A 15415-nucleotide genomic window follows, 5' to 3' on the forward strand; every position below is an offset into this window, starting at 1 on the left:
CAGAACAATCCTAGCACTGCAGCACAAAAAAATGAAGAAGCACAAAATGTTTAATTTTCCCTCATGCAGACAAATACGGTAATATTGCATTGCATCACCTAAATTATTTGTCAAGGGAATATCAACAGTTGATGATTTACTTAATGAGCAATCAAATTTGTCTACTAGTCATTTAAATGTGTGATTATATCATATTCTGCTCACTGAATCTGAAAATAATAAAGTAGCTTGTGTTGTGTAAACATATTAAAGATGTCCCCTACACGGTTCCGTCAGTGACAACAGCTTCTGGTTTTAGGAAGATAGAATTTAAAGCAATAAAATCTAATTAGTGAAACAGTGGCAGCTTTAGGGACTGAGCAACTGAAGAGTTATCCTGTTCATTCAGCTTTGATTTAGAATTACAAAAATATTTTACAAATACAGGCTTGTATTTTTCACAATTATGATTCAAAAAATATGTTTTTAAGACTTTATTGGACTTCATATTACTTCAGTATGCCAATAGTGCATATGACATGCACATGAACATTAGTAGAAAGACAAAACAATAATCTTCTCGACATTGATTAAAGAGTGGGCCTATATTAACAATTTATGGCGTGAATTTAAACGGAAAAGTTCATTTCAGCAATCAGTAAATGTGTTATGCTACAGCTTGTCCTTGATGAAAGAGAGGGTGAGAGGAGAATAGGAAATAATCAGTCAAACGATTTCCTCTAAATTGGTTCGGCTCTTTACATTGAAAATTGACCTCTTCCCCCACATATGTATTTCCTAAATCAAATGAAATGAATACACTAATGTGTAGGGAGGAGAGGATGAGAGAAAGACGCATGTGGAATTAGAGAAATTATTCTGGTTGAGAGTTCGCTCGTCAAGAGGACGACAGAGGTATTTTCTACTGTGTCTTAAATGTTTCCTTTTCGTCAAAGTCAGTTTCTTAAAAACAGGAATACAGGAATGTTATTCCGCTGGGGATTAGTGAGAGGAATCGCGCTCATAACGGCGCATGTCTATAAACCCGTCCAGAATCGCTCTAGGGGGGTCTGATTCAGAGCGCAACAGTTGCGACAGGACTCCGACGCACTACAGTACCGCGATGAAGTTTTGAGTGCAGGAATTAATGTGCAGCGTCTCACGTGTTTGACCTCTGAGTATAATTATAATTTATGTTAGCTTTAAATCAGTACATGTGCGACATTGATAAATTAAAACATATAGCTGTTTTGCAGAAGTGCAGCGTCTTTGTTCTCGAGGCATCAAGAAAATATAAACAAGGCTGTCACGGACCTCGCCAGGGACATGGGCCAGCTTTGCGCTGCAACACTCTTACCATTTGGTGCCATCTGCGTTGTTTTTATTTGGGATTGTGGTGCCAGTTCTTTAATAAAAACAAGATTTGCAGTGCTCACTTCAGGGTAAGTTGATAGTCCGCGCATTTGTGAGGGAACGTTGTAGATATCAGTCTGTTATTTCCTATCAGAAAAAGAAATAAAATATACACTTCATCAAAGTTTAAGAGAATGAAGGATTGGTAGGGAATTAATAAAACTGTCCGGTAACTTGCTATCCGGTTGGACATGGTGATGAATGTGCGATTTACACTGAAAAGTAGCTGAATTTAATATTTATGTGTGATGTGTGAGAGACAATAAAAACAATACTTTTCGACAATCAGTCAAAGAAAGACCACCACGTTGCTCCAATCATCAAGCCCACCTACCCAATGATCCGTGCGTCCGCAAGTAAAAGGCGGTTGTGATGTGATTGGAATAGTGAATGAGATCACCTAAATACAGAGGAGTAGTTATCGGAATCACTCAGTTGCATGCCAACTGTAAATTCTGCCCATAACGTGACATAGGTTATTAAGGTGCGCATAGAGAGGTCTGGACCAGGGAGAGGGAGTTCATAGCCTACATACAATAGTTTGAATGAAGTGGGCAAAGTATAGACCAGAAGAATTTTGAAGCATCTAATTTTACTCAGAAATTATCATTGAATTCCGTGCTATTACCTCTTAGTTCAGCATTCCAGTTGTAAACGATTTCATGATATTATTATTTCAGTTTCTTTTTCCAAGAAAATGATAGACATCTGTATTTTCAAACGAGTTATTGTGTTTCTTAATCCTGGTCCTGGCGACCCAGGGGGGGTGCACATTTTTGTTTTTGCATTAGCACTGCACACCTGCTTTAAATCATGCAAAGCATGATGATAAATGCACCTCTTTGCAGGGTTATTAAACAAACGTTTTTCTTACAAAGACTGCAATCATGTGCTGGCCACTGCATGGCACAATCAGTTTTCTTTATTACTTTCATTTTGAAATATTCTTACTGCTTCACATACAATAGTTGCTGCCATAGAATTGTGATTATGTATTGTAGCATGATGTACTACAGTAGCCATAATTCTTGGGAACTCTGGCTGCTTTGAAAGGGAATTTCCACTATGAAATAACTTCCCATTTAATTGAGTGACTTTCTCTTTAATACCACTCCTATTACTATAGTAACACCATTGTTCCCATTACACTTATCTCTCTTGTCTCCTTTCTCGTGGCTTTGTAAAGGGAGGAGTGTCCGGAAAACAAGGTAGTGACAGTGGAGTACCCCTGTATTACAGCAAGGGGCACGGATGGCACCTGTCTCAGGTAAGTGTCCCATCCTTTAAAAAGAAAAGGAGAGCCGCACACTTCAGGACAGGCTTTCCCAAACTCAGTCCTCTGGACCCCCCTGGATGCACATTTTGGTTTTTGGCTCAGCACTACACAGCTGATTCAAATAATCAACTAATCATCCAGCTTTGCTAATTTGAATCAGCTGTGTAGTGTTATGGCAAAAACCAAAACGTGCACCCCTTGGGGTCCCGAGGACCACGTTTGGGGAACGCTGCTCTAGGAGCTCAGATGCAATAATTTAATAGCAACATTTCGACAGCCAAGCTGTCTTATCAGGGTTTAATGATGAACACTGCGGGTCACTAATTGATATAGTTTCAAAGGACACACACAGGTGTCTGTAATCATGGCTGGGTGTGGCATGATTTCATTCAAAAGCATGAATGGATAACATACGATCATAGATACAATTAGGCTACATCATATAGGCCTACAAATACTTTATTTACAATGGATAACAAAAACACAATCACAGGAATGGCTTCAGATCAAACTCTATGTTGAGACTGAAGGGAGCTAGGGCCTTTAAATCAAAGATCCAGACGGCCCCTCGTTTTAACAATAAATTGTCAAGGTCACCCCCTCTCCTAGGGAGGGTGATGTGTTCGATGTCGATATAGCGAAGGGACGAAAAAGGGTGGTTCGTTTGGAAAAATGTCCCATCCATCATCTTCACAACCATCCACCATACGGAATGTCCTTAGAATCGCACCACTCTACCAATATCCTCTGTGTCAATATCACACACACACACACACACACACACACACACACACACACACACACACACACACACACACACACACACACACACACACACACACACACACACACACACACACACACACACATACACATACACACACACACACACACGAGAAACCCCCAGTCTGCAGGTCTGGTTTAAGTCAGAAGCATATGATCTGTGTTCTGTCAAGGTTATAGCACAGCAATAGAAGTTGTCTCATTTGATTCTTGGCTCCAGACGAGATGGTGGAGTTTTAGCTAGTTTTCTAGTTTTTCCTGCCATGTCTCCCAGGGAAGTATGGTAAGGACTGCCCCAGGCTGTGAAATATCCTTTAGATGATAGCCATGCATGAAAATGATTCTGTCTGGTCTGCCTAACCGTGCAAGCAGAGTGAGTCAACCATATAGCTCAGTGAGTCCTGGCAGTCTGCAGGCTTTCCCATGTCTCCACCTCTGTGGTTGGGGTTAGCACAATTACACTGGGTTGTTATGGTGTCGGGCAGCAAACCCACACAGCCACTGAGACGCATTTTTCCTCCTGTCCACGGTGGTTGGTTCTCTCTCTCTCTCTCTCTCTCTCTCTCTCTCTCTCTCTCTCTCTCTCTCTCTCTCTCTCTCTCTCTCTCTCTCTCTCTCTCTCTCTCTCTCTCTCTCTCTCTCTCTCTCTCTCTCTCTCTCTCTCTCTCTCTCTCTCTCTCTCTCTCTCTCTCTCTCTCTCTCTCTCTCTCTCTCTCTCTCTCTCTCTCTCTCTCTCTCTCTCTCTCTCTCTCTCTCTCTCTCTCTCTCTCTCTCTCTCTCTCCTCTCTCTCTCTCTCTCTCTCTCTCTCTCTCTCTCTCTCTCTCTCTCTATCTCTTCTCTCTATCTCTCTCTCTATTCTCTCTCTCTCTCTCCTCTCTCTCTCTCTCATCTCTCTCTCTCTCTCAACACCGTTGTAGTACATGTGGCTTCCTGCTGTAAGGTCTGGAAACCATCCTATCCCACGGCCCCTGAGCTCACCGTGGAAGAATAAAGAGGGAGGCAGCACAGGAGCGAGGGGGGGATCAGAACATACTGAACCAAGCTCTCACAGTCCTGTCTCTCTTTTGTACTCTGGTTTTATCATTAAAGCAGGTGGGAGGAAGCAGGCCTGCAATGTCCTCAAAGTGTGTGTGTGTGTGTCCAGTCAGGTCTGAACCCCACACTGTGCTCCACTAAGGTTCTGACAGGGTTACTATCTTCAGCCAAGGCCTCAACAGACTCACTACACCACAGCAACCAGCACGTTAGCCACGAAATGAGGAGTGAAATATCTCACCACTTCCACCCAATGGTACAAGCTTAGGTTATAAAAGGTTCACAGAGACATGTCTTCTCTTGCCAAGAGTACATCAGGACAGCTCATTCACCCTAAAACACATAGTGAAACTGGGATCTATCACACATTGTTTACATTACATCTAGGAACTCCATGGGGTGTCCTATTCTAACTAGTATACTTTTTATATTTGGCATTCTTCCTCAGTGTGTTTTGAATGGCAATCAAGCTGTGGGAAAATGAAACTGTTTAATTTGTCTCACACTTGTAGTTGACATAAGTGTCTCTCTTAGCAATGCAATACTGTTCTGAGTACTGCCGTAATACTGTTTCATTACAGGGGAAATATTATCCATTTCTCTTTCTCACAAAACGCTTTTTTACAAGGCCTGAGGTTCACTTCCTGTCTTTAATGGTAAAGTCTAATAAGTCTAATCATTTGCGTAGATCGGTATTATTGTTGGACCCCAGTAAATATCAAGTAATCATTGTACATCTTTTTCTAATTAACATTCACCTGAACAGCGCTCTGTACAAACACAATGCCTGTTATTCATTACTGTTCCACAGAGCAGGGGTAAGCACATTTCAGCACGGCTATGATGTCAACACTAATATGTCAGCAATACAAATCACCCACTAGGTGATTAAAGTCTGTAATGGCATCGTCAGCATGTTGTTTGAAGTACAGCACAGAGAAGCAGCTGTGTACTGTATAGACAGTAAATGTTTTTATATCACAGAATTGGAAGGGGGGGTGAAGGAATGAAAAGGGAGAGATGAAATTAAGGAACTTTGCAGTGGTAAAGATGAGGAGTCACAGTCGGACACAACAAACATAATCTCTCCATGCAGTGGGGCTATTTCAACCCTCCCACCTCCAGGCCGTCTCCCTCGGAGTCCTGGAAGGTTCTGGAAGACTTTCGTGTTTTATCAGTCCATTACCTTCAGCCCTGGTTATCAGTCCATTACCTTCAGCCCTGGTTATCAGTCCATTACCTTCAGCCCTGGTTATCAGTCCATTACCTTCAGCCCTGGTTAAGGACTTTGGTGTGATCTCAGTGTAGAATCCTTAAAAAAGACCAGTCTGTAGCCTGGTTTCCTTTCCTGGCAGTAGAGCACTCACAGACACGTCATTAAGACAGATCCATCATTATTGGCTTTAGACTCCTTTCTCAGTTACTGGCTGCTCTCACTACATTACCTGTAATCTGGACCTCATCTCTCTCTTAGGCCCTTTATTGTCCTCATAGAGGGAGAAAGAATGGACCCTATCTCCCTTTACCTCTCTCTCTCTCCCCCACCCCTCTCTCTCTCTCTCTCTCTCTCTCCCCCTCTCTCTCCCCCTCTCCCCATCCCCCCTCTTTCCTTCCAATCTCTCTCTCTGTCGTCAGGTAAGGCTCCAAGGCCAGGTCACATGTCTGTCGTTGAGAGGTTGTGAAGCTCAGAAGGGTCAGAGATGGCACATTCCTGGGGTGACACACGGCCCTGGGTTGACCCCAGGGTCACATAGGCCAGCGGCCCTTCATATTGCCTTGGGGGAACCGAGGGTAGGCACTGGCACTGGGAATAGACCTGGGAGCTTTAGGGCCTGTAATGAGAGGGGTCATAAAAGAGAGGGAGAGTGACAGAGAGGAATAAGGGGCGAGAGAGGGGAGGATTTGTGTCACTCTCTGGCCCAACATTAACTGGCTATGGCTTTGAGTGGTGTTATACCCTTTTCACACTACCGTGCAGACCCGAACCATACTGTGCTGGGTTGGCTCTGATATATTATTTTCACATTGTCCTTCCTAGCACGGTTCCAGCCATTATGGTTGATGTGTCACCAGGTCAGCCGTGGGAATAGAGATAGGTTGTTAGAATTTTAGAACAGGCATTGGTGATGGAGTGAGGACCTGTGAAGACAGAAGCAGTAAGCGGTGGGTTAGAGGTGACGGAGGAGTGTTGGTGCTGTTTGGGAACTGTAGCGTGGCTGTGCGTGTGGAAGTGGTGCAGACCTCCTGTCCTCTCAGTGAAAGCATCCACTGTCTGACTAACAGCCTTCCCCACTCTGATGTGTCCCCAGAGAGACCGCAGGCTGGAAGTGTGCTGACAGAATAAATAAACAGAGAGAGGACACGCTCACATCTCAGCACACTAACACCTTCACGTGTATACTCACACGGCACAAGAACAAGACGCTTATACACTAACACCCTTACATACCCACACACACCTTTACATAACAGCCCAACACCCTGCTGTATGAGGAAACACAGAGAAAACAACAGACCCTCTTAAAACTAACACCCTAATCGATTATACACACAGGACTGACGCTTTTACTTTTCTCTGTCTTTTCACAAAGACAGAGACAGACGAAGAGGGCACAACAAAACCTATTCCACCTCAGGAGACTGAACAGATTTGGCATGGGTCCTCAGATCCTCAAAAGGTTCTACAGCTGCACCATCGAGTTCATCCTGACTGGTTGCATCACTGCCTGGTATGGCAACTGCTCGGCCTCCGACCGCAAGGCACTACAGAGGGTAGTGCGAACGGCCCAGTACATCACTGGGGCCAAGCTTCCTGCCATCCAGGACCTCTATACCAGGCGGTGTCAGAGGAAGGCCTAAAAATTGTCAAAGACTCCAGCTACCCTAGTCATAGACTGTTCTCTCTGCTACCGCACGGCAAGCGGTACCGGTGCGCCAAGTCTAGGTCCAAGAGGCTTATAAACAGCTTCTACCCCCAAGCCATAAGACTCCTGAACATCTAATCAAATGGCTACCCAGACTATTATCATTGCCCCCGCCTTTTACAACGCTGCTACTCTTTGTTGTTATCATCTATGCATAGTCACTTTAATAACTCTACCTACATGTACATATTACCTCAATTACCTCGATTAACCGGTGCCCCCGCACATTGACTCTGTAACGGTACCGGGCCCCCGTATATTGTCTCACTATTGTTATTTTACTGCTGCTCTTTAATTACTTGTTACTTTTTATTTCTTATTCTTATTCATATTTTTGTATTCATTTTTTTAACTGCATTGTTGGTTAGGCGCTCGTAAGTAAGCATTTCACTGTAAGGTCTACTACACCTGTTGTATTCGGCACGTGTGACTAATACAATTTGATTTGATTTGAGACTATCATCCATACACAGAGAGGCAGACTTATAAACAGGATACCATTAATTCAAAAACTGCAAAGCACACAGCACACACACGCCCACACAAAGACATCAACATGACAGATATGTAAGAGCAGAAACACACACAGACACTGTCTCTCCTGTCCTGAAGTGCCGAGGGGTCCGTGACCTCCTCCGAGGTCCACATCCTGTGTTTCTGACTCACCGAGGTCCACATCCTGTGTTACTGACTCACCGAGGTCCACATCCTGTGTTTCTGACTCACCGAGGTCCACATCCTGTGTTTCTGACTCACCGAGGTCCACATCCTGTGTTTCTGACTCACCGAGGTCCACATCTTGCGTTTCTGACTCACAGAGCACCACATGAAGGACCATCAAGCACAACTGACACAAAAACTACATCTCTCTTTCTTTCTCTCCTTCTCTCTCCCTCCATCCTCCTCCTCTCCTTGACGTGCCAACATCTCCCTCTCATTTCCTCCTCACTGCGTTTCCTCCTCCATCACCATAACAACCCTCTTAAGTCATCTTCCCTGTCTCTCTGATGAGTCTGGGAGTTAACAGAGTAAATATGAGACATAACGTTGCGTCACAAGACACCTAATGATACTGTTGTCCCTCTTCGCTATCTCCCCCATATCTAGAAACAGAAACACTATCTGAGGTCCAGGGAGCAATCCTGTACTGAGTGAGTGGAACTGTTAATACATTGTGACTTCAGTCTGGTTTATGGAAAGCATCATTCCAGATTGGTCTCTGCTCTGCTGTCTCTGTGTAACCTCAGTGCTGTCTGTCCAGGCTGCAGATGGTTGGGGGGGGTCTATAATGAATATCCAGTCTTTGTAGTGCATTCCTGGGGGAGTCTATAATGAATATCCAGTCTTTGTAGCGCATTCCTGCCACGAACGCACAAATAAATCACGCCAGCCTGGATGGAAAACAATAACATTGAGCTCTCCTCCCTGGAGGGAGACCCTTGCTAAAGTACATAATCTGGAGTGTAAAGTGATCCTGCTCTGGCCTGTACTCTGGATCCTGTCTTGCTATTCCTCCAGCGTCTCTGTGCTGTTTTTGGCAGCAGCATTGTAGTGTAGAGCCTGTGTGGGCCCTTGGACAGGGATGCCCAGGCATGGTTCTCCTAAGACGGACTCGTAGCTGGGTGACTTGCATGGTCAGACAGACCTGGTGGGTCTGTAGGCACTATGTTAGAGTGTGGAGCGTCAAGAGAAGCAGTGTCTAACAGCAGGAATACCCTCAGGGTGACACAGGGACTCATCTTCTGAAGAAACTTAATCAGACAATATGCTTGTTGATGCAGAATGTAGAAACACAGAAGAATCGAACGGGCAAAAATACCATAGAATCCGACCATCAGTGTTGATAACCTGGGAGTAGAGAAAGATACACTCTTCGAAAAAAGGGTTCCAAAAGGGTTATTCAGCAGTCCCCATATGATAACCCTTTTTGGTTCCGGGTAGAACCCTCTGTAGAAAGGGTTCAACATGGAACCAAAAAGGGTTCTTCAAAGGGTTCTCCTATGGGGACAGCCGAAAACTCTGTAAGGTTCTAGATAGCACCTTTTTGAAGAGTGTACTCTCCTAACCTACTTAGTCCTCTGACCTTGATGTTTGTCTGTATTGTGAAGAGAGCAGAGAACTGAAGGAAGAGCCTGGTCTGGGAGCTCTCCTCCTCAAGGCTATGTTTAACAGTCCTGTCAGTGTCACACATCACTCTCACTAATAACCCCTGCCCTTGTTTCCTGATATTAACAAGATGCACCCAATTACTGACTGCTCTGGGCCCCAGACACACACACACAGACACACACACACACACGCACACACACACACGCACGCGGGGGAGCATGTCCTCACTGTGGAGGACAGTGATGTAGCTTTAGTGGTTTGGTCTTTTCCCTTTAAGATCCGAGAACAGTGTTAATCAACAGAGACCCCTACATTCCCAAACATCAACAGACAGGCCATCACACTGTGTAACTAATAACCTGAGCAGTTTATACAGACCACTGAAGAGCATGTATCATCAGAGACACCTCTAGCATTTCATTTGACATTTTTGTCATTTAACAGATGCCCTTATCCAGAGCGACTTACAGTTAGTACATTCATCTTAAGATGGCTGTGGGACAACCACATATCTCAGTCATAGTAAGAACATTTTTCCTCAATAAAGTAGCTATCAGCAAAGAGAGCTAGGAAGGGGGGGAAAGTAAAGTTAGCTCACAAAAGGCTTTCTTTCCCTTTTTTTTGCAGGTCCCAGATCAGATCAGGGGCAGTGTGGGGTCAGGTCTCTGTGTGACTGACAGGCTGTCTGTTGATGTTTTGAGTAGAGCAGTGGACAGTGAACATTGAGAGCAGAGGTTGTGTGTTGATGTTATGAGTGGACACTCAGAGAGACCAGAGGCTGCCAGCCATAGTCTCCCCTTGCTAGCTGTACATCTCCAACCCAGACAGACAGACAGACAGGACCCACATCTGCTGTCCATTAGCCCAGCCTGGCCCTCTCCTCTCTGGGCACACTGACTGGAGGGACAGGAGGTGGCAGGCCTGAAGAGAGATGTCCTTCGGGCCCCTGGCCAGAGCCCCCTAACAGCCCCCCAGTACTGTCCCATTTCATCCCCAGCTCAACACAGCTCAACACAGCTCAACACAGCTCAACACAGCACAACACAGCACAACACAGCTCAACACAGCTCAACACAGCACAACACAGCACAACACAGCACAACACAGCACAACACAGCTCAACACAGCTCAACACAGCTCAACACAGCACAACACAGCTATGAGCCCCAGAGTAAAGCTCCAGTCCGTCATGTGGCTTTAATCAGGCCCTGGCCAGGCCCATAGTTCTGTAAGTTATTTATCATTCAGAAGAGGGAGTGGGGGAGGGTCTTAGAGGAGTGATGTAGGTTTATGTTGCATGGAGGTTGGAGAAGAATAAAAGCAAGTTGTCTTCTTGAGGGACCTTCAGTGAGGTACCATGCTAAATTCCCTCCATCAAGAGCGTGCAGTTTTCGGGGCAGGAGTTGTGTTCCCCCCTCCTCGTCTAGGGTCTGTGTTATTTGGGTTCTGTGATTCTAGGAGTGTTCCAATATCCCTTTCCATCGTTTCCTATTCCGCAGTTCCATCCCTAATGCCTGTAACATGTGGTGTTTTGGTTTGCTGTGTGTGAGGATGATGCTCTTTGTTCAGCTGTCTCTTGACCATCTAGGCTGGTGCTGCTGGGATGTGGGGAGGGAGGTAAGGGATCTGGTGCCAGTGAGGAGCTTTGGTCCTAAAGACAATTGACAGGCTGGGTGTTACCAGAGAGGAAGAGGCGAAGCGAGAGGGTTTACTCCTGTCAAAATCTGTCCACAATTAGCAGACTGATAAGCAGAGAGATAAGCAGACTGTCTGCCTTCCCGCCTTTGGGACAACGACTCCCATTTAGTGGCTGTGTAGAGCTGTTCAGTATGTGAAGGGAAGGAAACAGCAGCTGGGAAATGAATTATTGGCTCATGCTACTGTCCGTCTGTGTGTTTATCCACAGGAGGAAATGCTGTGAGGGCTTCAGGTTCGTGATGGGCCAGTGTATACCTGAAAGTAGGTTAAAAAATACAGCATTTCTACTCACCCCAAGTCAGATACTTTACTCAGTGCCTGTAATTACACCTGGGCACCTGTACACAGACTGTAATATATATTACAACGCCAAATTAACCCATTACTGAACTTTAAATTGTTTCAAAAGTAAAATAGCATCTCATTCCATAAATTGTCAATACTGTACAGTGACACACCATGACCAATAGAGGGCAACATTACACAGAAATACCCTTGAGGAAAATTATTGACCATCCAGGGTTATTATTAAGCTGTTAGCTTTGTATGTAAGATCCTATCTGTGCATATCCCTATTGAGGAACCAATCCCTCTCCTCTCTCTGCTCCAGATGTGGATGTGTGTTCTGGCTCCCCCTGTGAACAGCAGTGCACCGACAACTTTGGACGGGTTGTCTGCACCTGTTACCCCGGATACCGCTTTGATCGAGAGAGGCATCGCAACCACCAGACCTACTGTTTAGGTAAGTCCACTACCTGTTTATCTGCCAATCAGCTTTTTATCAGCCTGTTTATCTGCCAATCAGCCAATCAGCACTGTTTTCTTTTGTATAAATCTTAATTTAACATCCTGCAGAGCAAAAGCTCTCTCTCCCTCTCTCTTATTAGAGCAGCCTAAATGCAGCCTTAATCAGGTGTAAAGTAACAGCTGGTGTTGTGTCTCCCACACCACAGACATCGATGAGTGTGTGGAGTCCGACGGCAGTGTCTGTGATCACGACTGCGAGAACACCGTGGGCAGCTTCCTGTGTCGCTGTCGCAGGGGTTACATCCTGGCACCGGACAAGCAGTCCTGTATACCCAGTCACAACCGTGGGTGTTGAGTTTACTACTATACTTTACTCCTACTGTCTACATGAGGCTGGCTACTACAGCTACACTACCTCTGGGTTTAGCTCACTAGTACCTTCCTGTGTGTCATCAGCCTGAGGGTACAGTACTGTATATGTGTTTGAGAGGGTGAACATAGACTACTAGACTTTGTTTCTGTGTTACTTATTCTGTTGTGTTACTTACTCTGTGACAAGCCTGTCTCTCTGAGAGTCTCTTTGTCTCTGTGTCTTTCTGTCAGTGAGCTCGTCAGGGAAGTCTGACACCCTGATGAGTGCTGGCTCCTGCTCCCTCACCTGTCAGGACTTTGTCAACATGAGGAACAGCCTGCTGCAGCTCAAACTGAGGCTGGGCAGCACTCAGTCACCTAACCAGGTACATCTGCATCACAACACGAACTACTGCACATCCTGCTTACACTGGTGTTCCATACAAACACAGAGATACACTAACCAGAGATACACTAACCGTAAACTAGCCTCGCCAGACTTGATGTCTCACAATGGAAGTCTGACCAAATTCAGACTACAGTGAGACAGGTTGTTGTACTATACTACCTGTGTGTGTACCTGTGTGTGTGTAGGTGTTGTCTCCTGGCCTGGCTAACAGCAGTGATAAGCCATCTGCTGGGAGGTTGGGGAAAGGTCCTGACACCACCGCCCTCCCTGGTCCTCCAGGCTCTCCAGGATCACGTGGGGTCCCAGGTAAGAGTTGTCTGCTCTTTCTCTGAATCTTTCTAACTCAATCTTTCTCTCTCTTTCTGTATCTCTCTGTTTACTTACTGCCTATGTTAGCCGTTTGTTGGCTGACATTCCGCAGGTTATCTCCTTGGTTCCTCTTACATCCATTTATTCTTGGATCCCAGGCCACTCAGGAGTGCCGGGGGAGAAGGGAGAACCTGGAGAGAGAGGCCTGACTGGCCCCCAGGGGCCACGGGGAGACATGGGCCCTATGGGCCCCGAGCCTGACCTGGAGCACATCAAGAGGGGTCGCAGAGGAGCTGTGGTAATCTTATTATTGCTTCCCTGATAACATGTTGTTGGGCCTATTAGTCCAAGCAGACCTCAACACATCCATAGCTGCAGAGATACATCATTACAATAAATGTTGCATGAGAGGAGCTGTAGCTCCCGCTAAAAACGTTTAAAACCATATTTCTGTCTCTCCTTTTTCCAACAGGGACCTCCTGGCGCACCAGGCAGAGATGGACTGAAGGTCAGTATAACAGTCTATCCATGTGTCTGTGGGTGTTTAGTACATGCTTGTGTGTGTCCTGTATGTGTTAAAACTATCCTGTACATTTTTCAAAGCTGGAACACTAACAGCAACACTTTTCACCCCACACTGAGAGCTCTGAACTGCCGATGTGGGCTCTTATAGGAGTCTGTGTGAATGTTGGAAATATGTAACTGGATGTTTCTGGATGTTTTTTTCTCTTTAGGGTGACAGGGGAACTCCTGGTCCCAGAGGTCTACCAGTGAGTCTGCTTTCTATATTTGCCAGCTAGGCTTTGAAGTATTTTTAAATGCATTATCATCATTGTCATCTTGTTCATCTATTCTATGTAGTATCAGATTCCAAGCATGCAATAAGTCCACCCTAAAGCATGCAACATGCCTTACAGGTTGAAGTCTAATTTACTGATGTGTGGACAGAGATATTAAAGCCTCCGTATCTTTCCCCAGGGACCTCCCGGCTCCTTTGACTTCCTCCTGGTCATGATGGCCGACATTCGCATTGACATCATCGAGCTTCAGGAGCAAGTGTTTGGGAAGAGGCGGGGCCTCTCCTTAGACAACCCGCCCCACTCCAGCGGAGAGACAGGGTTCGGAGAGTGGGGCTCCGGACAAGGAGAGCTCATGCTCAATACCTGAACTCCATAACCCTGCCCACGGCAACTGTCACTCAAAACGATAAGCCAAAGGGAACTAATTAATCAACTGGCTCTTGTAAAGCAGAGACATTGAACTGACTGAACTGACTCCTTTCCTCCAGTGAAACCTTGTCTCTAAAACCCAAATAGGACTGTATGAGGTGAGGAGACCTCTGATCAGCTCTCTCTCCTGTCAGAGACATAGACTATAAACAAACGGAGAGAGAGAGAATGGCAAAGATGGAACCACTGACCGTCCAAACCAAACCACTGCAAGCTTTGCCTTGCCGCCTTGATGTTTCCTTCGTGCCTGGTCTGGTCTGACTGAGGAGAGGGGGTATGCCTTTGCTGCAAGGCACAGGGGGGTGATGGTTGTAGCCCTGTGTGACTGTGTCTTTTTGCGCTCTGAGCTGAACAGCTTCAAACACAGCAAGGGCTTTATCGTCTGCATCTCTTCCTGTTCCTGTCAAATCTGTACAGTCCGAGGAGAGGAGACGCCGGTCGGTCGCTGCCTGACACTGCTTACCTGCCCTGCAGGGCCTAGAACCAGACTCAGGCCCCAGACTGCACCTGTCCATGCAACAACCCAACTCAACAGCTTTTATACTGCTGCCACTACACTACAGACTCTCTGAAGCGTCTTTAGAGATACAGTACATATACTACATTAGCAAAAGTATGTGGATACCTGCTCATCCAACATCTCATTCCAAAATCATGGGCATTAATATGGGGTTAGTCCCCCCTTTGCTGCTATAACAGCCTCCATTCTTCTGGCAAGGCTTTCCACTACATGGTGGAACATTGCTGCGGGAACTTGCTTCCATTCAGCCACAAGAGCCTTAGTGATGTCGGGCGATTAGGCCTAGCTCGCAGTCGGCGTTCCAATTCATCCCAAAGATGTTCAATGGAGTTGAGGTCAGGGCTCTGTGCAGGCCAGTCAAGTTCTTCCACACCGATCTCGACAAACCATTTCTGTATGGACCTCACTTGCTGCACATGGGCATTGTCATGCTGAAACTGGAAAGGGCATTTCCTAAACTGTTGCCACAAAGTTGCAAGCACAGAATCATCTAGAATGTCATTGTATGCTCTAGAGATTTCCCTTCACTGGAACTATGTGGCGTAGCCCGAACCATGAAAAACAGCCCCAGACCATTATTCCTCCTCCACCAAACTTTATAGTTGGCACTATGCATTTGGGCAGGTGGCGTT

General features: G+C 45.8%; 1 protein-coding gene across 1 annotated transcript; it reads left to right on the forward strand.

Annotated features, from left to right (window-relative positions):
• The first annotated feature begins 1072 nt into the window (after window positions 1–1072).
• On the forward strand, window positions 1073–14434 carry LOC115203258 (collagen and calcium-binding EGF domain-containing protein 1). The gene is made up of 11 exons (XM_029767795.1): window positions 1073–1421; window positions 2579–2659; window positions 11427–11479; window positions 11829–11960; window positions 12172–12309; window positions 12569–12702; window positions 12911–13031; window positions 13193–13332; window positions 13507–13542; window positions 13769–13804; window positions 14013–14434. Exons 1-11 carry the CDS (start codon window positions 1306–1308, stop codon window positions 14199–14201), a joined length of 1176 nt encoding a protein of 391 aa, XP_029623655.1. The 5' UTR covers window positions 1073–1305; the 3' UTR covers window positions 14202–14434.
• Window positions 14435–15415: the final 981 nt, after the last annotated feature.

Source organism: Salmo trutta, chromosome 12 (assembly GCF_901001165.1).
Source record: "Salmo trutta chromosome 12, fSalTru1.1, whole genome shotgun sequence".
Classification (NCBI taxonomy): Eukaryota; Metazoa; Chordata; class Actinopteri; order Salmoniformes; family Salmonidae; genus Salmo; species Salmo trutta.